The sequence below is a fragment of the Chanos chanos genome, chromosome 8 (assembly GCF_902362185.1).
Source record: "Chanos chanos chromosome 8, fChaCha1.1, whole genome shotgun sequence".
Classification (NCBI taxonomy): domain Eukaryota; kingdom Metazoa; phylum Chordata; class Actinopteri; order Gonorynchiformes; family Chanidae; genus Chanos; species Chanos chanos.
In genome coordinates, this window is record NC_044502.1 from 27,507,339 (window position 1) to 27,533,699 (window position 26,361).

The window sequence follows — 26,361 nt, forward strand, 5'->3', positions numbered from 1 at the left end:
CGAAGTCGCAGGTCCTCGTTGCAGACAGTCATGTAGTATGATGATGCCACAACAGTTTCTTGTGGCGTAACCAGCTACATCGATGGGTTACTAAGCGCAGTGGAAAACCAACGAGGAACCAGGTACCAAAAAGTGAGTAGAGTTGAGTTTAGTTAAGCTGGTACCATGCAGTGGAAAAGCACCTATACTCCTTACACACATACCACAATAAGACAATGGCATACACATACCACAATGATTGGACCCTTAAGCAAAGCTACTGTGTATTCCCCTACTGAGGATTCTGCTGGCCACAACAAGTACAGAGTAAGAGTATTTATGATAAGGGAGCACTCTGTTTTCTGATTGTTTAAATAGTCACAAATTTAATGAAGCATTTCTATATTCTAAGGTGGACTTGTGATGCCAGCACAACACACAATATCCATTATCTACAAAAAAGAACACATTCTGTCCAGCTATGCTCTACAATGTGCTGAAAAAAGAGTGTTTCAGTCAAAACAGAAAGTCCAAGGGGGTATTCCAGAAAGTAGGTTTAGTGAAAACGCTGAGTTAGTTAACTAAGAGCAAGTAGTAAACCTCCTAATAGAAGAGTCCCATGGCTTTGTTTTGCTAATAGAATGAAGCCACGGGGCTCTTCTATTAGGAAGTTTACTCTGCGTTCATGAACTCTGAGTTTTCTCTGATCCCGCTTTCTGGAATACCCCCCCCCCCCCAGGTTAGCTATGAAACAAAGTAATAGTAATATCATAATTCAATAGCAATCATTTTGAGATTGCATACTGTTTAACCAATGTAGCGCCCCTAAACCATATACCCGGTACTAAAAGGGCGTCCTGGGTTCTTTTACTAACCCAATAAAATAATTTATATCTCACTGTTTGTTGTCTATATGTATATTACAAAACTACACTATACCAAATCTCAATTTGTAAATATGTAAATATCAATTACTTTAAACATATGAGATGTCAATAATAAATGGTAATCTTTCAACACAAACTCTGGTTACGAACTTATGTCTTAATAACAATAAACTCAGAAACACTATAGTTCAAATTTAAATGCAAAATGATTTACTTATTAAAGATTGTATGGGTTAAACCAATCAAGAAGTATCAAACATCAAAACTGTCACGTTTCAGTATTACAGAAATATTAAACAAAATCCTTTCAGCATAAAACAGCACACTTGCCAATACCTTACCAACAAAAATTTAAGTGAATTCTCATATCTTACTTCACCTCAAATAACACGTGGTATAAAGAACTCCACAGAGGTACCATTAACACCTTTGCATTAACACATTTGCGTTTAACACATTCGCATTTAACACATCTGTGGGCACACTCACTCACACACACACTCACACAACCTACTCCTATGCCGGCAAATGAACAAAACTAAACCTTGCAGGCCTGAAGCAGTGCTAAAGATCAGTGTGGCCCAAAACAAATGGCCGTTTCACTCACAAAGAGCAAAAGAAAAGAAAACAACACACAGTAACTTAATCCAAAAATAGTTGTGGGTGGTTTACTACACTAACAAAAGCACAGCGGAGAGATGATGTTTGTTGACTCGTCAGGAAACTGAGACCAAATGAACAGCAGGATTGTCCTCTTCCTGACACATTCAGGTGTGGGTGGGCTGCCACTGGGAGTGGTAATCACAACCTTGGAGTCACACAATACCATTAGTGCAGAACTCAAGCTGCTGAAGACCATGCTTCAAGAGGCAGCATTTCTTGGAAAAGGAAAGCTTGGCCCACAGGTCATAACAACCGACGACTGCAAAGCTCTGCGGCAGGCAGTGAAAGATGTGTACCCTCAAACCCACCCCATCCTCTGTCTTCCACATACTCCAAGCCATGTGAGGATGGCTGTGGGACAGTCACAGTGGGGTGTCAAAAAATCACCGGCAGCATCTTCGTGAAATTTTCAAGCGTCTCGTCTAGGCAAAGCCGCCATACCATCTGGAGGCCCCATACCATCAGGCACTCCAAGACCCAACCATGATCAAATACCTGAAGTACCAAGACCACCTGGCTTCAGTGTTTCAGAGGCGTGAGCTTTGGGCTATCTGCCTACGGTCCGATCTTCCCACACAAGGGAACCACACCAACTATTTTGTGGAAAGTGCTCTGAGGGTGGTAAGAGATAAAATCTTTTATGGGCTAAAGGCCTACAACATAACACAGCTCGTCGACTTCATCACAACCAGGCTGGAAGTGTACTATGTGCACAGATTAAAGGATGTGGCAAACAAAAGGACTGCAAAGCAGGAGCCCAAATGCATTTTAAGTGCTGATCGAATTGTCAAGGTTTGTGTTCTCAATGCACATCAGCTTATATAGTTCACAATAAACAATGTTTGCAATATCAACTTCAATATTCTTCTCTTTTTGATATTGTAGATGGATGAGTCAAACTATTCAGTGCCCAGTGCATCAACAGATGCCACATACCTGGTCAACATGTCTTTGGGCACATGCACCTGTCCAGATGGCAGCACTGGTGCTCCCTGCAAGCATCAGCATGCAGGTGATGCAGGCCTTCAAGCTGAAAGGAAACAACTTACCAGCAGTCACCTCACCAACTAAAAGAAAGTTGTTTTATGAGATTGCAACAGGTATAGTACTTAAATTACTTGTCCCAAAATGTCACCAGCATTGTCTTTGTATATTTCCCCTGCTTGCCTCTCTCTCTGTTTCTTCTTCAATCCTTCTCTCTCAGCATCCATAGCTGATGGAGCAGAGTAATGGATGTGACCAGCCAGGTCTCTCTCTTCCTTCATTCTCTCTCTCTCTCTCTCTGTCTGCCTCTCCCTCTTCCCCCCCATATCTTGAAGTGTTAACTGTTGGTTGGCTTGCAAGTTTGCCAAGAAATGATATGAAAACATTGGGTGCAACTGGCTTTAAACTTGCAAGGGAATTGGTACTACAGTGGTATGTGTTAAACATTTTGGTATGAGACCACAGTCTCATTAGTGCCTGATGTCTTACACCAAAAAACTTTTGAAAGCATTGCTTTATGACTTCTGTGTACCTCTCACTTTGTCTGTCCAAAAAAAGGAAAGCACAACGTACCAGACAATTGGTCTAAGGGTTTGGAGTTTGAGAGGGGGGAAAGTCCACCCATTGCAAGTGAGTATTGTGCAGTGTTTATGAGTAATATGCAATGATTCATGTAACACACGAATTCAATCTAAGATTAACATTCTGTAGTCCTTGCCAATTAGGCAACCAAGAAAAGTGTGAAAGTGTGGAAGTTCACCCACCATCCAGAAAATGCGCACCACCTAGAGAAGGATCATCACCTGTAGAAGGCTTAGCCAGTAAAACAAAGCCTCTTGACGATCACCTCAAATGCACGTTTGCGGGGCTGCTGGAGAAACTGAGATGGGATGAAACATTCCAGGCACCCATTAAAGCTTTTGTCTCCTCATATGAAAAGTGTACCACCGATAGCAGTCTCATTTCCGCACTACAGCCAAACTGTTAAAGGTGCGGGCTAGGAAATGCCTGCAGACAAACACAACAATTGGTTTTCAGCCAACAGCTGTGGCTTGACACCTCAAGGCACCTCTTGGAGGCAGATGGGCACTCATCACAGGAAGACCCCCGCAGGAGAGCCAGAAAAGAGCATAACCATGGCAGAGGGAGCAGTGCACTGCCTAAACGACCTGCACTGCACTCACTGTCTCAGTGTGCGACTGAGTGTGTGTCCCTGGGACACAAACATACGTAAAATAAATTAACTGTGTAAATTACGTGTTTGTCCATTTATTTTATTATTAACTTTAAGCAGCTTAGCCAGAGGCCTTCCAAAAGTGTTTGCCAGAAGGCCATTTTCTAAGAGAATGTATTATAATTACTTGGTCAGGTCCTTGAAATGTTCCAGTCTCCCGTAAGTACTGATGCCCTGATGCATAATCTTTCCTAACAAATATTTGGTATAGTCAGCCATCAGTTGCACACGACAAAATTAAACTGGAATCCTAATTCTGTGGTTACTCTTTTTAAAAGCATGGCACCTGCTTTGATCATATCCCTTGACTATAAGGTGTAGGCAAGTCTCTCCAAGATAAAGTCTAATGTCCCCTTTCAATTACACAAATCAATTTTATGAAAAATGAAATTGTTAATTAGTGGACCATCAAAACATGCAAAAACAAATGGTGATGTCTACTCAGTGTTTGGGGTTGCCACTTTATGAAAATCATGTCTTGAGAAGTCAGTAACGAGCGAGAGTGAGTGTGTTGTGTGATTCTTCCACATAAGTAAAAACGAGCAGTGATATCTTAATTCTAAAACCATAGCTGTGTTTTTAGAAAGTTCTATTCTTTCTGATATCTTGATTGTCTATTTCTGACATTTTATTGCATTGCATTAAAGTTTTTGGGCCTAAAATATGACAATAAAAACATGAAAACTCAAAGCGAAGAAACTTGAAAAACACATCTTTTTCCTGTCTCTGTAGAGTTACAACATTATGATAGATCTGGAAAATGTGTTATTTAGGAGCGCAAAAAAAAACCCCTAAATGTTTCTACCTGTAATGAAAAATATAAAATGCTTGGAAGTACCTGTTAAAAATCAAAAATTGACATGCTTAGGCATTTTTACTCACGATGTACATTTCAGGTGATACCTTTCCTGAAATCTTTTTCTTCTAAGATATGGTTTTGTTACCTGTGCAGGGATTGATGGGACAGCCAACAACAACAAAGCATCAGCTGCACTTGAGTTCCTCATGACCTCTGTTAGAAAGTTTGGTTTTCCATTAAGATAAGAACACATCTTGAAAAAGTCTCTGCTATTGTTTTTGATTAACATTCCTTGAATGAAAACATTTACAACTCCTCACATTTATTGAAGCAAATGAAATTGTGCAGTTGAACATTGGTGTTGGAAATTGGAATCCAAACGAAACTCCAACAACAGAACTTACAGTGCAAAGTCTGTTGTACGCTGTAACAGAAAGAGTCCCATGTTCTTACATTACACTCTTTTCACACTGACTGTATGTCAATCAAACCTTCCTCCTGTTTAGCCAATCCACCGACCTTCTATGTAACCATGTGGTCCACGGTAGTGGGCTCGTTTCCCAGCCAGACAAGCCTGTTTGATTTGCGGCCATAGATTTTTACTTGCCTCCCTATCCTCCCGCTGCAAAATCTTGCCGAAATGGATGCCTCCCTCCCTGCACACCAGGGAATCCTTGCTTCACTGTCATATCTCCTCCTTCACAAACAAGATGACTATATGTCTGTTCTTATTGTCCTTTCGGCCAATCCTGTGCATAATGTCAATGGCTTCTTCAAGCTGGCGTGCTTCCATGTCGGGGGCAATCTTGCTAAAGAGTTGTATGATGTCTGCTCTGTGGTTTTTGTCACTTTTCTCCGTCAAACCTTTAAGTTTCAAACGTTGCATCTTGTATCTTTCCTGTTCCCTGATTCTCCCATTGAGATCCTTATTTTCTTTACTTAGGTGCTCGTTTTGTTTTTCCAACTTGTTGATTTTTTTTTTTCTTGCAGTCCTTCATTTCTTCAGCATTAAAGTGCACTGCTTTGGTCAAGCTGGTGATCATGCAGCTACTTTGTTTAACTTGTTCTTGAGTTGCGGTAGCTGTTTGTGAAATTTCTTTTCCATGCTTTGAATGTCTCCCAGTATGGTCAGGTTTGAGACCTATTTTGTTACAGCTTTACTTTTCTTGCTGATTGGAATCTTGCTTGGGGTTGTGGGAGCAGAATCTTTTCTTCTTTGGTTAGCAACGCTGACTTCCATGCAGTAGTCATGGTTGTCAGTCCCTTCTGCGTCATTGAACTCCTTTGTGCTTGTAGCTGCTTGGGTCTTTGTGTTGTTTCCGTCTTTTAGTGTCAGTCTGGCAGGTATGACCACACTTTGGTTTTCCATTTTGAGTGTTTAGAGTATTCTGTAGTCAAGTGCAAAATAAAAGTTTGGGACAGGTTTACAGCAGCTTCTGATGCGAGTTACTGCTCAATACGCCATCATGCCCAACCCTTGTGATCGTTGTAGTTGTAAGACATGGATGTAGACTTGTGTAGCAGGCAGGACTAGCCTGCATACTGAAATGATGGATTATGAACTCTTCCACTTCAGTAACGTGTGTGAAATCAGGCTACATTTATTCGGACAACTTGCAAACCGTGTCAATGGTAAACACTTTTAGCAATTTTGAACCACTCGCAGTATTATGAAATTCCACACTGAACTCATACCCAGCACTCCTACATAAGCCTATTAACTGAAAAGAAATTAAACACCTTTCTTACTCAACAGCCTGTATACAAAAAAACCCTATTTCTCCACATGCATGTGTTCACTGACATGTAACCCCTGGCAATAACATGGAGGACTGTAAGCCTCCATCATGAACTCACTGATAATATTCAAGTATTAATGTTAATGCAACTCCCAGAAACAATGTTTTAGCACACATTCCGTTACAATAACATCAAGAAAAAGAATAGTCCAGTCCACAGTCAACAACACCGGTTTTACAATATTCACCGTATTTATCCTGAGGAACGAGTCTGAAGAGTGTCCGTGTCACTTGGCACAGAGAGTGCGGTAAGAAATTTGCGAGATAATCCCCAGCACCCTCTAATGCTTCTCATCCAGGAGCTCCTTTCTGTGACCAGTGCTAATGGTGGAGAGCCTTGTGTTGCAGGGAAATACTCACAGAGTCCAGTGCAGTAAAATGTTGGAAGAGGAGGGAGAGGGGGAGAGAGAGAGCGTGGGAACGTCAAAAACAGCCATCCGTAGTCATGTCAGCAACAGTTGCTTTCTCTGTGAGCAGCCTGGCGTCTTCCACGTTGACTTCTCACGAAAACGACTGAAACTTAATAAAGCTAAACTCACTATATCAATTAACTAACTATGAGGGAATTTTCACCTCATCTCACGACGCAACACTTTTCACTGACGGGGCTGACGCGTAGTCTTGGAGGTTGACATCAATGGCAGATTCCTCTCAACGGTCACACTCACCCGCACTTTTCCACAAAACAAAATAAACACTTTTCTGCAAAACAAAATAAACACTTCTTGATTTAAGCAAAGGTCTAATTAGATGCACAGGGGTCTTCTCTCCACAGAGAGCTGTCTACCAAGGTTTTCTCCAGCTCGCCACCATCTTTCTCTTTTTTTGTCGTCATCATCTTCTCCGCTCATCATCTTTCTCTCCACTCTCCATTGGCCAGCATCAGACCCTCAGCAGACACTGATTGGCTAACCAAGGCCATATCCTGTAGATGTCTATTAGCCACTGTAACTGTCCGCTTTTCCTTGCTCCTAGATTGTTCCCGGAAGTACGAAATCCAGACGTCCGGTTTGCAACACGCAATAATAGTTTACTGCACTACCCAATTTCCATGATGTTTCACAACATTACATCATATTTCTGCATTTTACAATATTTTACTAGGTCATATTTTGTGACTGTGCTACTGTTTATGCTATGCTATGCTAATATGCTAAGCCTGGGGACAATAAACTATGCTAAACTAAACTATGCTATGCTAATATGCGAAGCCTTCAGAGAATCTTTGGGGGGAAAAAAACCGTACTTCAGTTACATTATCAGTATATGCTAACACTCCATCTCTCAATGAAACAAATACATGTTCTTTGTGCCGTAAAATGTTTATGCATGAGCAGTCGAGATCTGGCACTGCGGGATCACATCATATAGTGTGCATGTAACGATAGCCAGCGAGTAGAGTGCTGCGCAGTGAGTATACCTCACTCCCCCGACACCTTAAGAGGTGTACTAGCGACGGACGCTAGTGCCCATGGGTTTTAGCCTCATTGCTAGCATGCCCGCCTCCCAGCCCGAGGGTCGCCGGTTCAAGTCCAGTGGTATACACAACGCAGAGCGGGTAGCATGCACACGCTTCGGATACTGCACATGCGTATTACAGTATGGATTTCCGGACTTTCGTAATTCCGGAAGCTCTCAAAATAAACTGCGCGTGTGTGTTGCAGACCGGACTTCTGGATTTCGTAATTCCGAGGAAAATCGGACAGTTACAGCCACAACTCTTAAAGGGAGTTCACGACATTCTTAACAAGGTCCACAAAAATGTATTAAAAGTCCCAACTTCTAGGCGTCGCTACACTTGGAATTTTTGTTGCAAAATGATTTTGTTAAGTTGCCATTTGAGCAACAACTTCACATTAAAGAGAAAGGGAGGCCAAGTTCTTATTTTATTAACAGCAATAAAGTAAGAACTTTTTCTACCCAAACACTATGCTAAGACTGCATGGTTAACTGCTAGCGCGACATTCACTGTGAAACGTATTATTGTAGCCTAATATTTACACCACACTACTGATCGGTGCATGTCATTACCATGGCAGATATTGCTGGGCTTCCTCTATCAAAATCCCCATGTGCCACTTCCGATTAGTTAGTACTAATTAGCTTATGCTAATTATTTGATTTTCTAATTTGAATTCCTATTTTATGGAAATAAATTCATCTGTGATAATGACAGTTGAGGTTACAGGGTTGACCAGACACTTCACCTGGATGAAGCCATGTCCAGTGGTGTATATTGCTAGGCTGCTGCGACTGTTGGGGCTTTTTATTTGTTTTGTAGGTGGTAGGACCAATGGGGAACAGACCAAGCAGACTAAAATGACAGAGACTTCATGTCAGACTGACTGTAAAGGTCAGTTGACAAACTGGGTTAAAAATTTTTCCTGATGTTGAAATGATATAACCTATAATATAGCTTTCTTTATTTTTGTCATTTGATGTATTTTCTCTCTGTTTTGAACCATTTATGTGTGTATTGCCAGATTTTTATTGTGTGTATCTATTTTTCATATGAAGCTACTGGATACCTAAATTTCCTTTGGGATTAATAAAGTATCTATCTGTCTGTCTGTCTGTCTGTTTGTTTGGCAAGTTTAGCTGTGCTAGTTTAGTTGACGTGTTACCATATTAACTCAGCATGTTTGTTGCTGCCCATTTTGGGTGCTTTCTGATTTGTAGCGGAAGTCCGGTCTGCAACACGCATGCGCAGTATATCGGGAAGCGGCCAAACTCGGGAAAATCCGAACCATGCAGGCACTATATGACATCTCCCGGCAATACCAGATCTGTACTGCTCATGCGTAAACATTTAACGACACAAAAATCACACAGTCTTCATCGAGAGACAGAGTATTAGCCTATACTTCTGATAATGCTATTTGAGATATAGCTTATTTTGCAAAGATTCTTTGAAAGCGAGCGGGGCTGCGAGCCAAATTTAAGGCCACACCGCACAGACTACCATTCCCAACCATCCTTCTTGCAAATGTACGCTCCCTTCCCAGCGAGATGGACGAGCTAAGACTGAGGGTAACGTCGCAACGAGCCACAAAAAACTGTTGCATCCTGATCCTTACTGAGACATGGATGAATCGAAACATTCTCAATGCTGCTGTTACGGACAGACTTACCCGTTTTGGAATATATCATGGTGAAGTGCAGGCCCTTCCATACACCCAGGGAATTCTCCATTGTTTTGTGATTACGGTTTTCATTCCACTGCAACCTTATGCTGGGTTAGTACCACAGCTGCTACACTCAGCTATTAGCAAACAACAGAACTCCCATCCTGAAGGAGTCTTCATTGCAGCAAGGGATTTCAATCAGACAAACCCTAGGTCACTTCTCCTCAGATTTTATGAGAATGTCAGATGCCTAACCAGAGGGAAAAACACATTGGACCATGTCTATACCAGTGTAGACAATGCATATAAGGCTGTGCCATGCCCCCACCTAAGACAATGTGACTGCCTTTCTTTGTTAATGATGCCAGCCTATACACCACTCATCAGCAGAGTCAAACCAACTAGCAGAGTGGTTAGAGTTTGGCCTAAGGCAGCAGTATCACAACTACAGGACTGTTGACCAACTGGATTCTTTTTGCTGAAAACAACTCTGTTACAGATGTAGAACAGTACACCTCATCAGTACTGTCCTATATCAACTTTTGCACGGAAAATGTCAGCACTGCTAAGGAAATCTGGGTGTTCCCTAATCAGAAACCCTGGATGAACAAAAAGGTTAAGGATCTGCTAAGGCTCAGAGATGCTGCTTACAAAGCTAATGACGCTGCAGCCTATAATCTAACACGAGCTTATCTCAAACAGGACATCGAAGCAGCAAAAAACAATTACAAACTCAGGATCGAGGACATCCTCAACAACAATGATCCCCGACACATGTGGCAAGGCCTTTACAGGCTATAAAACGAAGGACAGCCCGACTATAAGCAGCAACCCTTCACTGGCAGAGGATCTTTAACATGTTCTTTGCCCGCTTCAACAGAGACAACAATAGCAGGGAAATGGATCACCACCAGATCACCATCAGAAGGGCACTGCACAGCGTCAATGCAAGAAAAGCAGCTGGGCCTGATGGTGTGTGTGTGTGTGTATGTGTATATATATATATATATATATATATATATACAGATAGATAGATAGATAGATATAGATATACACACACACACATATATATATATAGATAGATAGATAGATAGATAGATATATCGAGAGTTATAACAGTTATAAATTGATATTACATAATGTGCAAAAATGACGACAATAATTTAATAACTATGAAGCGCATTTTTGTTTCATGTAGGCCTACATATGACTGATAGTTCGTGTGTAGACTATGGTAAGCTTTATTCTCATGTCACGACATTACATTATTTTACAGCTGCAACAATAATTTACAATATTAAAATACAAATGTTTTTTAAAGCGCATAAACGTATAATAAACGCAGTTTTGTTTCACGTACAGGGGTGTAACTAATTATTCTGTGACTTAGATAGTTGGCAGGAATTTTGCGAATGCTAATTCATTCAATATAATAACACCCTACCCAACAGACCGCACAGTATGGGTTGAACAAACATGTTCTGCCAAGGACAATATTACAAGTACATTGAGCACTTTACTGTGTTTGATTGACACAGAAATGTGGTGAAAGATTCAGAAATACTCTGAAGCAGAAACTGATCGAAATGATGCTGATAAATTCAAACTGCGGGTCTCCTGTAGAGAATACAAGGGCTGCCCACCTTGTGACGGATAAACTTTCGATATTAGATTTTCGATAAAGTATTGCTTCTTGGGAGGGGGTTGGGAGGTGTTACTCGTAGGTTACTTGGCAGGCTAGGTGTTAGGCTACTCATAGCCCACTGAATGCCTTGAAAAGTCGTAGTGTTTGCTTCTTTCATGGCACAGAATGATCTGTTAGCTGTGGTAGATAATTAATTTATTTATTATTTAGTTTATTAATTTAGTTTATAGCTTACTCCGTCGCCCAACAATAGCGTTTCTGAGACATCGAGATTATAGGCCTATATATATATATATACCATAATGTGCAAAATGACGACAAAAATAATTTAATAATTTAATAGACCCATGAAGCGCATTATCGTTTCGTGTAGGTACTGGCGTAACTGTTGCCTATAATTTTGACACTGCTTGGACTGTGGACTGCTTGGACTAACTAATCACCATACGACTAAGATGTCAAGCTCAGTTGTAATGACATGCCATTATTTTACAGCAACAAACAACAATTTACGAAGGTTCAATACAAGCGTGTTTTGAAAAGTGGATAATTAATATACGCATTTTTGTTTTACGTCCATGTGCGCAAGAAGTCATTACATGACCCTGATAGTGTGTGTGTAGACTATGGTAAGCTCAATTCTCATGCAATGACATTACTTCATTTTAGTGCTGCAACAGTAATTTACAATGTTGAAATGTAAATGTTTTACAAAGCGGATAAACGGATTTTTGTTTCATGTACATGGTCTTAACTACTTGTTATATGACATAGATAGTTTGCAGGAATTTTGCAAATGGAAATTCATTAAACATAATAAAACCCTTTGAGGGCAATTGGCAGGTGATAAAAAGAGACGACCGCGTGGGCGGGGCTGTTATGATCGTCATATTTGCAGTAGCATTTCTGAGACATCTAGAGCTATAAATTAGTCCACAGGTATGTCTACAGCTCACTGTGTAGTGGGGCGGCTACACAGTTTGGGCTGTTGCAGGTTGCGCGGTGCATTATCATTACAATGATTCGGAGTGTGCGACATACCCCACAGCAAGCGCTGGAGCTGCTGTGTAATATTAACGAGATGGAATCGGAGGGCGAACAATGTGAGGTGTCGGATGGAGATGATGAGAGCGAGTGCGGAAGAGAATTCAATCTGAACCTTGAATCTGATTCAGGTTCAGAATCAGACTCTGAAATTGAGTGTGCTAGGGACTCATTTCAAGAGGCTAGAGATGGCACAGTATGGGCTGAACAAACTGCTGGCAGCCCTCGGGGTAGAGCGCGAGAGTGCAATATAATGAGAGAAACCCCAGGGCCCACATGTTATGTCAAGGACAATATTACAAGTCCACTGAGCAGTTTACTGTGTTTGATTGACACAGAAATGTGGGAAAAGATTCAAACATACACTCAAACGGAAGCTGAACGAAACAATGCTGATAAATTCAAACTGACAGCTGACGAACTAAAATCATTCGTGGGTCTCCTCTATTTCAGAGGTCTTACAGGCGGTAAAAGCATGGACCTGGATGAGTACTGGTCTGCTGACTTGGGAAATCCCATTTTCAAAGAGACAATGTCTCGACAGAAATTCCGAGAGATCATGCGCTATCTGCGCTTTGATGACAAGAACACAAGGGCTGCCCGCCTTGTGACAGATAAATTTGCGATATCGGAGATTTTCGATAAGTTCGTGAAAAACAGTATTGTTTCTTATACACCCGGTGAGAGCATAACTGTAGATGAACAAGTGTTCCCGACCTGTCGTTTCACTCAGTACATGGCCAATAAACCAGACAAATTTGGTATCAAATTCTGGATGGCCGCGGATGTCGAAACAAAATACATGCTGAACGCAATTCCCTATCTAGGGAAAGATGACAGCAGGCCGGCTGGTCAGCGGCTATCGGACAGTATTGTGATGCGTCTCATGGAGTCTTTCCTGGGGAAAGGAAGAAATGTCACGACAGACAGTTTCTTTACCTCGTTGGCACTGGCAAATAATCTTTTGGCGAACAAAACCACCATTGATGCCCCTTTGTACACAGGCACAGTCTGAAAGATTTCCCACCAAGGTGCTGAGGGCTGGAAAAGCTACACTCACCATTTATCAGGCAAAACCAAAGAAAACGTTTGCATCCTGAGCACAATGCATCAGACAGTTTCAACTGATAATGGCGCAAAGAAACTGCCTGAAACAATTTCCTACTACAACAGCACTAAAGTTGGCGTTGATGTGACACTGCTGTATTCGGTAAAGGGAGGCCGTTGGCCTGTGGCTGTGTTTTACAACCTCCTTGACCTGGCTGCGATTAATTCACATGTTCTGTACAAACAGTGCATGAACGTCACCATAAGCAGAAGGAAATTTATTCTCGAGCTGGTAAAAGAGCTATGTGCGCACCAGAAAATGGCAAAGGCAACAGGGGCGACAGTACGCAAGCGACTTTTGCCTGAAACTCCTTCTCCGCCTGCGAAAAGGAAACAGTGCCAAATCGGCAGATGTTCAAGGAACAAAACATGTCAGCGACTTGTCTGTGGCAAACGCACCAAAACTGTGCTTGGAATGTTGATAAAGCGATGTACACGTCCGGAGCACAGTTTGAAGGGAACTTAACTTGAGTTGGTGAGCAAAACAAACGATTCATGATGCGGTCATTATGAGCACAATGCATCAGACATTTGCGATTGACAGTGGCGCAAAGAAACTGGCCGAGACTATTTCCTCACTGTTTCAAGTCGGCAGACGTTCAGGGAACAAAACTTATGACGTCTGTCAGACAACTAAACGGCTTGTCTGTTGCAAATGTCCTAAGAAAGCACCAAAGCTGTGCTCGGAATGTTGATAAAGCGATGTGCACGTCCCGAGCACAGTTTGAAGGGAACTTAACTTGAGTTGGTGAGCAAAACAAACGATTCATGATGCGGTCATTATGAGCACAATGCATCAGACATTTGCGATTGACAGTGGCGCAAAGAAACTGGCCGAGACATTTCCTCGCTGTTAAATCGGCAGACGTTCAGGGAACAAAACTTATGACGTCTGTCAGACTGTTTATGTATTTTACTTGGCACATTTTTCATTGTATAGAGTATCTTGCGTATACTCTATACACGCCACCCAAAACAGTCTCACACTCTAAACTTCCACAAGTTTTGATTTACACGCATTGTTATTCTCAACCAATTAATGCCTGTCTTGTCATTCCCATAGGTTGTTCTACTGCGTAAGCATAAAGTCCAGTTTATAGCTTACTCCGTCACCCGACATGTCGCCCAACAATACGAATGTCCAGATCTGTAATCGCTCCTTACAATAGTTAATTTACAATCACAATTGTCTAATTTTTGCACTACATGGACCGTGCCCTTACAATAAATTAATCACTAGGGACAACGACGTGATCATTGTCAGTCGATGCTACGCATTTACAGACCAACCGCAGTCTAACTGGCAACGTGTGTGACATCCCTTAAAATAAACTAATTCTCCAAGGTAGAAGATAAAATATTAAAAAACAAATACTATGAAAAACTAGTCTTGTTCAGGTGGTTTTATTGTCGAATTTGATCAAGACGTCTTCTGAAATTTATCCCTTTGGAAACACGGTTGCCACAAATAAGTAATCAAAACATTATGTTGAATGATGGAAGGGCTGGCCAACAAACGTTCTAATGAAATAATAAGCGACTATTAACACTGAAATGAATGATACACAGGCCGAACGCGAGTTGATCTTGTAAGCAAACTATTTGCTTCGTGCAAGAAGCGCCATCTAGCGATAATTATGTGTCAGTAACAGTGTCCTTGTCTAATGACTCGGCGGGCTTTTGACCCAATCAGCACGGACCTCCTAGTAGGTAGTCACAGCGGTCAAATGGCCGGCACTCGGCGCTTCTAGGTATAATTAGGTCAAACCGGCGCAGCGCTTCTAATGTTAACCTCTCCTTGGCCTACGCTGTTGTCCTGACATGCCTCAAATCAACAACTATCGTGCCTATTCCCAAGCAAAAAATGTGAGCTGCCTGAACGACTATCACCCGATCACACTTACCCCCCTGACACCCAAATGCTTCGAGAGGCTCATCTTGGCCAACAACAAACGCACTAACCCAGCCACCTTAGACCAGCACCAGCAAATAGATCAACAGAAGATGCGATCAGCCTTGCCCTCTATACCGCCCTGGATCACCTTGAGAGACCAGACAGGATGCTCTTCTTGAACTTCAGTTCTGCCTTCAACACTGTCATTCCCAACAGACTAGCGTCCACAGCCTAGGCCTGAACACAGCTATGCTTCCTTCTTCACCTTTGCAAAGAAAAACCCAAGAGCAACCCATATTTTCCAGTTTTGCTTACTGATTATATTTGACCAGTGGCTATTTTTTATATTCTAGAGACAACAGACAATAACAATAATATTGTAGCTTAGGCTACACTAACACCCAACATTGAATACTGTCCATAAATCTGAAAATCTGAATTTCTGGCACTAGAAAAATGTACCGTCTCTGAGAAACGACAGTATTTTACAGGTAAATGATTGTGTTTTGTCTAATATTGTGCAACGTGCTTGCTTAAAACTTCAATCATTCGTATTCTTTATTCTTAATTTGGATCCCCATTCGCTTCCACAAAGTGGTTGCTAGTCTTCCTGGGTCCACACAAAAACAACAATAAAAAAGACAACAATTTAAAATAACACAGTATGGATGAGACAAGAAAAAGCAACATAAGCCAAATTTAAAGATCAGAAAATAGGTGAAATGACTATCATACTAACTATCATTAGTGTATCAGAAGTCCACGCTAATATATTATTGTAATAACTTGTGGTGTTACAGTGTACCTGCAGATGGCGCTAATGATCTTTGTCATTGCCTGTGTCACACAGGCTACAGTGTTACATTCAAGGATGTATTTTAGTTACATTACTGTAGCCTGTTTCGCTGTACAACGTGTGTACTTTCCTTAACTTATGTAGCATGACAGAGTGCTGGCAAGTCCATAGTCTAGGTATAATATTTTTTACTAGTTGAAACATATTGCCGTCGATGTCATATACAACTGTTTATACAACAGTTCAGACCAAGTAATTTGACTGGACAAGAGGCATTCCATGAGTGCTGATATCGAGTATAACAGCACTGGTATGTTTTATTATTATGTTTCACTTCTCTTCACAGATGTTCCAATGCAATTGTTGATTGCACCAACACGAACTTGATTCATGTGAATTCAACTTAACTAAATGAGAACCACAGCCGTAGTATTCAGTATATCAGCACTCCCTCTTGTGTGATATTGCTTAAGTGATCGTTATGTTGCACTCCTTGCTATGATATAATTCCTCCACAAACACATACGGCGTGCATACTCTGTAGCCTGCGGGCCGTTGTGTCACACTGTTATTAGCTACTTAGCTAACCCTGCTGGGTATGTCGTGTGTGTGTGTTTCAGCTAGTGTTTTTGACTGACCTGGTCCCTTACTGGCAAGCATGTTGCTTAGTTTGCAGCATTCAGCTGCTTCTGTGGCAGGGGATTTTCTCTTTTTTATTCTCTCCCTCTCTGCTCCACCTTCCCTTTTCTTCTGACCATGACGACTGTCCATTTTACCAGGTAGATGGTTGCTATGTGCGTTGGTGAGAGACGTTTTTGACACTGTGGCGGGAGTGAGAGTCGTACCTGATGCATGGATTCTGAGAGGTCCGTCAACTCAGTCCTGCTTGCTATATTATCACTGGTCAAGTTGACTGTTCACGGCAGGCCAAAAAGACCCTCAGGCCGCCGGGAAATGTCCCGGTGCTCCTGATTGGCTGTCTGTGTGTGTTTATACAACTGCATTACAACTATTTCAAGCAAACCCTCACTGTTTTTAGGGATTGTTGAAATTGCTGTATAACATGATAAAAAAGCATAATTTTTAGGAAAACATATTACCAGCAACCAACAAAATGGGTGAGAGGACAGTCAGAGGACAGCAACTGCTGTTTGTTTCTTGCACTGTTGCATAATCACAGTTACTTGCACAATCTTTTCAAAGTTCTGATACTTATGATAATGTGGTGCTGATGTGCCAAAAGACTAAGTATTTTGTTATTTGTGAAACCTATACTAAAGTATAATTTCACGTGCCCCACGTTCCTCATTTTGACGCAGGCGACAGGCTGCTCTTCTGATATTTCCGCTCTAAAATAACACCGCTCTACCCTAGCCTAAAATTACTACTTTATTCTCTTAATATTATGACATTTTTCTCGTTATATTACTTTGAAATCTCTGAATTTTTTTTCATCAATGTGGCCCTAATACTCCGTCATATGATATAATTTATTTAATTTCTTTATTCAGCGGGCATAGGTTATTCAGTGTTTGGGGTCTATGTTAGCAGCGTACCTGTTAAAACACAAAGACATAGGAACTGTATAACTAATATGCACACTTTAATATTTGTTTATTTGTTGCCAGTCATATCGTCATAGCAATATTGTACAATGTTATCACACATCACAGATTTTCCTCTTATCGTGCAGGCCTAATTCTGTTTTTATTTTCCTTTGTGTTCTTAATTTGGTAGACTTTTTTAAACATTTGTCTCTGTGAATGCCTAAGGTACCTCACTGAAATATGATTGGACATGAATTGGTATTGCCCCTTACACAGTTTGGATCTCCTAAATATTTAGTGCAGCTCTAGCCCATATTGTGTACCTGAGTATAACCCTGTTCTTGTTCACTTTAATGACTTTGATCATCCTATTGCCTTCTGCCCTCATCTCATAAAAAGCTGATTTTCTCTTGTAAAACAAGAATGTTTAATTTTAAACCAGCCTGAGTCTGGGTTAGCAGAACCACTTCTAAGGTTGGTTCACTTTACTGCTGTGTGATAAGATCATTCCTGTCCTCAGTCATGAGGCAACACCCATGTCATTGAACATTAGGGTAAAGGCTACACTGAACTGAGTGTTATGCCTTGGCTTTCTCTTTCACTCTCTGATGGGCATCTTTATGTTATGCTTTTAGATACTTCCTGGGATGCTTGTGCCGGATCCAGTGACCGCAGAGGCTTTGCATGCCACTGGGTCTCTAGTTCCAGCTCCTGTTGAAACAGAAGCTGTACCCAGCTCTGGGCATCCTGATCCTGCTCCTGTTCCTGTCGTGTTGGAGGCTCCTGTGCCAGTGCCGGGTTCCAGCTCCTGTCCCTGCTGCTTCGGAGGCCCTTGTTCCAGCTGCTGCTGAGGTGCCAGTCCCAGTGTACAGCAGCACTAAAAAAACCAATGTGGTGTTACATATGATGGAGTGGAGCCAGATTGAGGAAAAAAAATTGCAGAATAAGGTTGTAATATTACCAGAATGAAGTCGTTATGAGAAAAGTCATAATATTATGAAAATAAAGTAGTAATTTAATAAGAATAAAGTCATAATATTTCAAGAATAAAGTCGTAAAATTATGAAAATGAAGATGCAATTTTACGAGGAATAAAAATCATAATATTACGAGAATAAAACTGTAAAATTTCAAGGGAAAAAAACCATAATTTTTAGGAAAATAAATTATCAGCAACCAACAAAACGGGTGAGAGGTCAGACAAAGGCAGCCTGAGCCTTCTAGCAACTGCTGTTTGTCTCAGATGTCATGCCGTGCCACACACAAAGTCCTGATACTTATTATAAATGTGGTGCTGATGTGCCAAAAGACTAAGTATTTTGTTATTTGTAAAAACTATATTAAAATATAACTTACAAGATCCTCCACGTTCCTCATTTTAACGCAGGCAGCAGTCTGCTCTTCTGATATTTCCCCTCTAAAATAACACGTAGCCTAAAATTGCGACTTTATGCTCGTAATATTATGTGTTCTCGTAAAATTATGACTTTATCCACATAATATTACGACCTTATTCTCAAAATCTCAGAGTTGTTTTTCCCCTCAATGTGGCCCTAATACCCTGTTGTAGTTAAGAGGTCTGTACCTCCCAGGAGGAGACACAGGCTAACAGGCTAATTACATCTGGTTTTATTATGTTAGCTTGTGTGGTATTGTGTTGTCGTTATTTTGATGTCTGAGTTTTTCATTTTTGTGTCTAAGTTCTGAGAAGTCCTTTGTTAGTTTAAGCCTCTTTTGTTTCCTTTGTATTGCTGTATGCAAAAAGGCTGAGTTTGCAAACTGCTGTGTGCAAAAAGGCTGAGTTATCAACACATGCATCCAGTATCTCAAGTTTGTGGCAGTGAGAAGTAGGCTCTACTGTAACACTACTCTTCAGCTACTACTTTCATTACTGCAACCCAAAACACAACACTTTCTGCTAGATCAAAAATGCATAATATACACCTCTTCATTTTGGTGGTCGTCAGAATTGTTTTAACTGGGTATGTAGAAGGGGTGCCACGATATACCAGTATTGACGATAATGGTGATATTTAAAAAATGAAATATTGATATTGTGTTATTAATACACATATGATAACATCATAAACTAGAGATATGAATGTGATAGCGCTGCAGCATCATCGAATCTTAACTGTCTCCAGCTGAAGTGTAGTCATGGAGCAAAAGACCACTGAATCCAGCTATTGACTACTGCTGTGTGCAATCCCTCATAGTGCTAGAGACCTAAAACTTTCCCCATTCAATTTCAATGGGAAAATAAGCATTTAAATACAGGAATAAACAAAAATGAGTGGAGCGATCAAACAAACAGCATTCAACAATCATCATACTTAAAACGCGAGCAAATATTCCTATTAAAAGCTCTGTACCTTTTGCAAAGAACCAGTGATTCTCAGCCACAGACAGTGACGCGCTGGTTCCGTGAGGTTGTTTACCCAGCAGATCAGGAGCTTTGCTGACAGTCATCAGGCTATGCACATTCAGCAATCACATTAATAACTAAAAAACAAATAGTATTGTTAAAAGTGAAACACATTAAGACAGTTCCATTACATTGGTTTAACAGTACATTACATCACCTCGGGTCGCTGCTTTGTTTCAGTTGACATTGTATTGATGTCAGGTGTTAGGCCTTGGGGATCTTTTGTTTATTTTGATTATCAGTTCATCTGGTTGCCTTTTCACTGTCCAATAAGTAGTGTAATTGTTCTTTTCGTACGCTTTTGCGCAGTTATGGTTACAGACTCTCCACCTCACTACACTTGTATTTTGAGTGTAATTCATTTGCCAAAAAGAGACAAACACACAATAAACAAATTTAAGGATGAATTTGACTGATAGTATCATTATAATTACTTTGTTCAAATTTTCTATAGATGTCACAATAATATCGTTATGGTGAATTCTTTAGGCTACGATAATCGTGTAGTGAAAATCTGATATCATGACAGCCCTAGTATGTAGCACTTTTGCGTTTAAGTAATGATGGATTGTGTCAATGAATGGGGCTGAGACATCTTTCACTGAAAAGAAAAATCTTTACCAATTCAATCCTGTCAACAGCATACCATGGTATAATGTTTCTCCTCTCAGACGTTAACTTGATCTATCTGATGTTACTTCTCACTGATATTAACTGTCTCCTAGCGTGCCTCCAGTTCTGAGTACACTTTATACAAAGGCTTCTGTCCTAATTTTAAACAATTCTAACAATTTACATACCCCACTCTCAGCATAGTGGGTGTGTTTTCACCATGGCCTTGAACACACAGCATTGGTAGCAGAAAGTAAGAGAAAATTCATAAGTGTACATGTCAGAATGCATATAAAAGAATTAACAGGTATAGGGATACAGAAAAAACAATGCAACATATTTCTTGACAATCTACATGTAAGTACCATGTTTAAATAGTACCCCATACAAAAACTTAAGACAATAAAGCTGAGAACATTTTTGTTGTCATTTTGTTGTCGTCGTTCTTTTTAATAGATTGAATTTTGACATTAAGCTTGAATAATGCAAAATTTGCACATTGAAACATAGTTCATTTTAGTTGAATTCTTGTTAGTTGATTTTGGAACGTCAAAATGAGGATGGCTTTTCAATTGCAATTTGAGTTTAGGTGAGTGCATAACGTGAGGAAATGGAGAAAGTCACTACAACTGATAAAACTACAATAAAAAAAGACCAAGGCAGGTTACCCATGTATATTTTATGACAACTGTAATCAAATCACTAATACTTTTATGCTTCAAGATTATGGCATTATTTTGCTGTCTTTATTATGAGAGCGCACACAGAATATAAACGACTGCAGTGACAGGAATCGAGCGTGTAAAAACAGAAACTGAGGGCTGAAAAATAATGTTGTGGCGAATAAAGCCGGTTTCACAAGCGTAGACAAGTTGTGATTAAGCACAGACATGAGGGTTGCATAGACGTCTACGTTGGCTTGCTCTCACTTTAATTTGAGCGCTCGCCCGAGCTTTCAAATTCTCCTCGCCCTCGATGTATTTTTCCAACCGGAAATAGGTCATGCATTAAGGCTTGACTACACGATCGCCCAGTGTGTGTATCGACATGCACTGCGTCTTAAGAAATGGCGTCTTAAGAAATGTCAGAAGTGCAACCTCACCAAGAAATATTAGTGACATAATATGGTAGTATGCTAGCCTACATTCATTAATACATATATATATATATATATGTGTGTGTGTGTGTGTATAAATATGTATGTATATACGTATGTATATATACAGTAGTGAAATACGTCAGTTCATAAACTAGCTGGAAAACTGCTGCTGTTGCTGGTTTGCATGTCTGCTGGCTGTTAGCTAGTTACCTGGCTTGGTAGTTTTAGGCAAATACTCTTCAATGCCTCTTTAAAATTGCAGTTTTAGCCCTTTTAATGAGGCAGTAAACTTGAAAACAAAATGCATGTGTCACATTCACTGTGTGTATCCCTGAACATACACTATTTGAAATACTGAAAAGTCACATTTTCTGCTAACTCTATGGTGAAGCTGCAGCTATTACTATGATCATTATAATAGGTAAATATCATATTCATTGTAGTAAGTGGAGAAATAGCAAACCCTCCTTTGGTTATTACAGAGATGAGAAAATTATTTTTCTCATCACTAAAAAATGTACTCTAGTAAAATAGCAAGAAAGATTTGTGGGGATATATCTTGTTCCATGTTGTTCTGAGTTATGCCCCTTATTTTTGAAGTCTTTGGTCCTCTTTTTTTTTTGTTTTGTTTTGTTTTTCTGGTTTGTTCTTATCTATGCCTAGTGATGTAAGAATGACTGTTTATCCCCCATATTTTTTTATTTATGTTGATAATGCTTACATTGTATTATGTATATAGTCTCTGAGTTTTTGTATGTTTTTATCAGTTACATCTCAAAGATCAGGGGGGTATTTCAGGAAGCGGGTTTAACAAACTCTGAGTTTAATCCTGAACTCTGAATTGATGAACCCTGAGATGGGGAACTCCGAGTTTTCGGTTCCAGAACGGCTGATCTGAGTTAGTTTAATCAACTCTAAGTATGTTCACCCCGAGTTAAGCGCGTGCATGACGACTATAAAAAGCCGTCATCAATGGAGCTCCAATACTGTGATTCACTATGGCAACTGGTGAGAAAAAAAGATCATCGTACTTCACCCCAATGGAGCTCGAAATTGTGATGCGCACTTATACTGAATATGAGCACATTTTCAGAAAAAAACCAACACGGCGGCAAGGGAGCGACAACTAGCTTGGGAGACAATTGCTGCATGACTCAATGTGTAAGTTTGAAGGCGGTAGTCTATTCATTTAACATTTAACTACACTTTCCTTTAATATTACAGGTGAAAGTGGTGGAATGTTATTGAATAAAGTTCTATTTTCATTTAGGTGCAATCCCATGGGCACAAAACGGACTTGGCAGCAGTTGAAAATGAAATATAAAAACATACTTCAAACAGGTAAGACATATTTTGCTTAGGCCTATAGGCTCATGATTGTACCTCATCTTGGTTTAAATCATATTTCACATATGAAACAAAGTAAATGTTATTCGGTGGTTATTTCAACTTTGAATGGCTTTAACCCCCAACAGTATGCTGTTTTAAGACACCTAAATGCTTTGTCGCTTAATATCCTGGTTAGCAGATTAATGTGTTCTATTCAGCTAACAGAAAGAAGGCAGAGGCCCGCAAAACAGGTGGAGGGCCACCAACACGACCTCTGACAGAGGCAGAGGAGCTGGCCCTGAGTCATAACACTGGGCGACCAGTGGCTTAAGGCATCCCTGGAGGGAGTTCATCTGAGCCAGTTACCCCCCAGGACATAAGTGCCTACATAAGATGTTAGTGTGTGTGTGTGTGTGTGTGTGTGTGTGTGTGTGTATATATATATATATATATATATATATATATATATATATATATATGTGTGTGTGTGTGTGTGTGTGTGTGTGTGTATATATATATATGTGTGTGTGTGTGTATATATATATATGTGTGTGTGTGTATATATATATATATATATATATATATATATATATATATATATATATATAATCGGTGTATGTTTACATACATATATTGCTTTTTGGGGTTTTCCCTTTCTCCCAACAGTCACTGATGGTGTCATCAGTCTTGTTGAGCCTCCTGCCACTAGAGAACTCCCTGCAGTGGTGCGTACTCAATACTCCAGAGATTTTACCAAATATAGCACTTTGAAGTATTCTTAGACAGAATGCTATTTGTCACAGGATGATGATGATGATGATGATGAACACATTGTCTGCTGCCACAGAGAGGGATTCAGAGAGGCCTTCAGAGGTATACATCTTAATATAGTAAGTGTTGCTTTTACATTTGTAGGAAATAAAGAAGACCAAATGAAATGTGTCTTTTTTTTTTTTTTATTTAGTTGCTGGGGGTGGTGGTCTTTTAATCTGCAAAACGATTGTGGTAAATTACGTCTTTGATGGCTCTTCCATCCGGGACATCGGGAGGGAGGATAGGGTGGTCTTCCTCAGGGTCATCTATTTGTACGGCAGGGTGTTGCTCTCCTCTAATTGTGGCAATATTATGGAGAACAACACATGCCACAATAATGTCACACGCCCTCTCTGGGTTTACCCTGAGTTTACGCAGACACTGGAACCGGGCTTTGAGCATGCCTATTGTCATCTCTACCCGGGCTCTAGTTCTGCAGTGGGCCACATTGAAACATTGTTGAGGGCCCAGCTCAGGGTCAGGGTAAGGGGTCAACAGAGAGGGCTGGCAGGGGTACCCTCTGTCACCAAGTAGGTGGCCATCAAACTCTCCTGTAATTATAGTGGATACATTGAGGGTGTTAAAATAGGAAGAAATGGAATGATATTTGTAGGAAGCTTTACTTACCATTAGCAAATCTGTTGCTCAGTGTACACTCACGATACATTCGTGAGTCATGGACAGAGCCGGGCCACTTGGCTTCAACATTGGTGATGAAGTGTGCCGCATCACATATGATCTTGACAGTGCAGAGAATGAGGGATATTAGTTGCAGTATATTGTGATGTATAGTCTTTGTAAGACAGTAGTCAGTGTACCTGCACATTAATGCTGTGGATTGACTTCCTATTCACATAGTCTCCCTCATTAACTGAAGGAGCAGTGATGGGGATGTGTGTGCCATCGATGCAGCCGATGACATTTGGAAACCCTACAACATAAAAACTAACTACTGATCCCAGGCTGAGCTCGCAGCAGAATATCATGAATAAAATATCATTTAAAATATTCTCATAAACTGAATGATTTCTACATCAGTCACCTGCAATCCTGTGGAACTCTTTGATAGTCCTTACAGGTTTGTGCCCAGGAAACACAACAAAAATGTGTAGTAGTTGTTTAAGTGCGAGGGACACTTTTCTCACGGCTCTACAAACTGTTGCTTTGCTAATATGCTCTGTTATTAATGTTATAAAGAAAACTCCCGTTTGCAAAAAAACAAAGAGCAACACAAAGAATTTGTTCTGATGTGAGAGCATGTCCACGGTGTGTAATATTACATATGTAAGGCCGGAGAATACTGTTCAAATAAATTATAGACTGTAACGAAAAACGGTAACGCTCGATGAGGTACTCCTCAGGAAAAGAAAGTACATCTAACCGGGGTCTCAAAATCCTCTCCCGATGTAAGGCAAGGCGAATAATTTGGGCTTCAACGTCGATAGGGTTTGCGATGAAAGGACACGCCATTTTTCTCAGCTGCTTCAGGTTCAGTCGGAGGGAGGAGCTAGGGAGAAACTCAGGGTTTGTTGAAGAAAACCTGCCAGTGAGCAGGTTAGGTTCACAGAGTCAGTTACTACGGTAACTGAGCCAGAGTTTGAGTTACCCCGCTTTCAGGAACGGAAAACCCAGAGTTTCCTTCATCTCAGGGTTAACAAACTCAGAGTTTTCAGTAACCCACTTCCTGAAATACCCCCCAGGTCTTTTCTCTCTCGGCCTGATCTGGAGAAGGTCATCCATGCTTTTATCTCATCTCGGTTAGATTACTGCAATAGTTTGTACTCAGGTTTAAGCCAAAAGACTACCTCACGTCCTCAGCTGGTACAATACGCAGCTGCTAGACTTCTCACAAACACTAGAAGACAAGATTACATCAGCCCTGTTTTAGCCTCCCTTCACTGGTTACCAGTAAGTTTAAGAACTGATTTTAAGATTTTACTGATCACTTTTAAAGTACTTGATGGTCTAGCTCCCAGTTTCTGAATTACTGCTCCCTTACGAGCCAGTGCTTAGCCTCAGGTCCTCAGGCAGGGCTCTGCTGGCTGTTCCTAAGTCCCAGATCAAGACTAGAGGTGACTGGGCTTTTACGGTCAGGGCCTCGCAGCTATGGAACTGCCTGCTCGAGAATCTGAGGCTTGCAGGATTGGTGTCATTTTTAAAATCCCTTCTTAAAAGGTATCTTTTTAAGAAAGCCTTTTATTAATTCTAATACAGCGTTTTATTTCCAACATATCTTACCTGTTTTATTAGTACTGTTGTCATTTTTTTTTCTATTTTATTTCACTAAGCTATTATTTATTTATTATTTATTTTCTACATGTCTTACCTTTTTTAGTACTGCTGTTGTCATTTTTTATTTTTTTTATTCCTTTTTGTTGTTATTATTATAATTGCCTGATTGGAATTTATTATCTTAATTTGCCTCAAATCTTGAAATGTTTTAATCCTTGTAAGGCACATCATATGTGGCAGGTGTGCAGTGGAGCAGGACCCAAACTCAAGACACATTGGGTGTGATAACAAAAAAGGAGGACTTTACTTACAAAAAGTAAACAAATAAACAGGTGCAAACAGGAACCA

General features: G+C 40.4%; 1 protein-coding gene across 1 annotated transcript; it reads right to left on the reverse strand.

The window, feature by feature from the left end:
- Positions 1 to 23,952: 23,952 nt before the first annotated feature.
- Positions 23,953 to 25,251, reverse strand: LOC115819530 (putative nuclease HARBI1). The gene is given in 5 exon segments (XM_030783040.1): positions 23,953 to 24,332; positions 24,409 to 24,520; positions 24,600 to 24,712; positions 24,824 to 24,960; positions 24,962 to 25,251. Coding segments are annotated over 5 exon segments (1,032 nt in total).
- Positions 25,252 to 26,361: the final 1,110 nt, after the last annotated feature.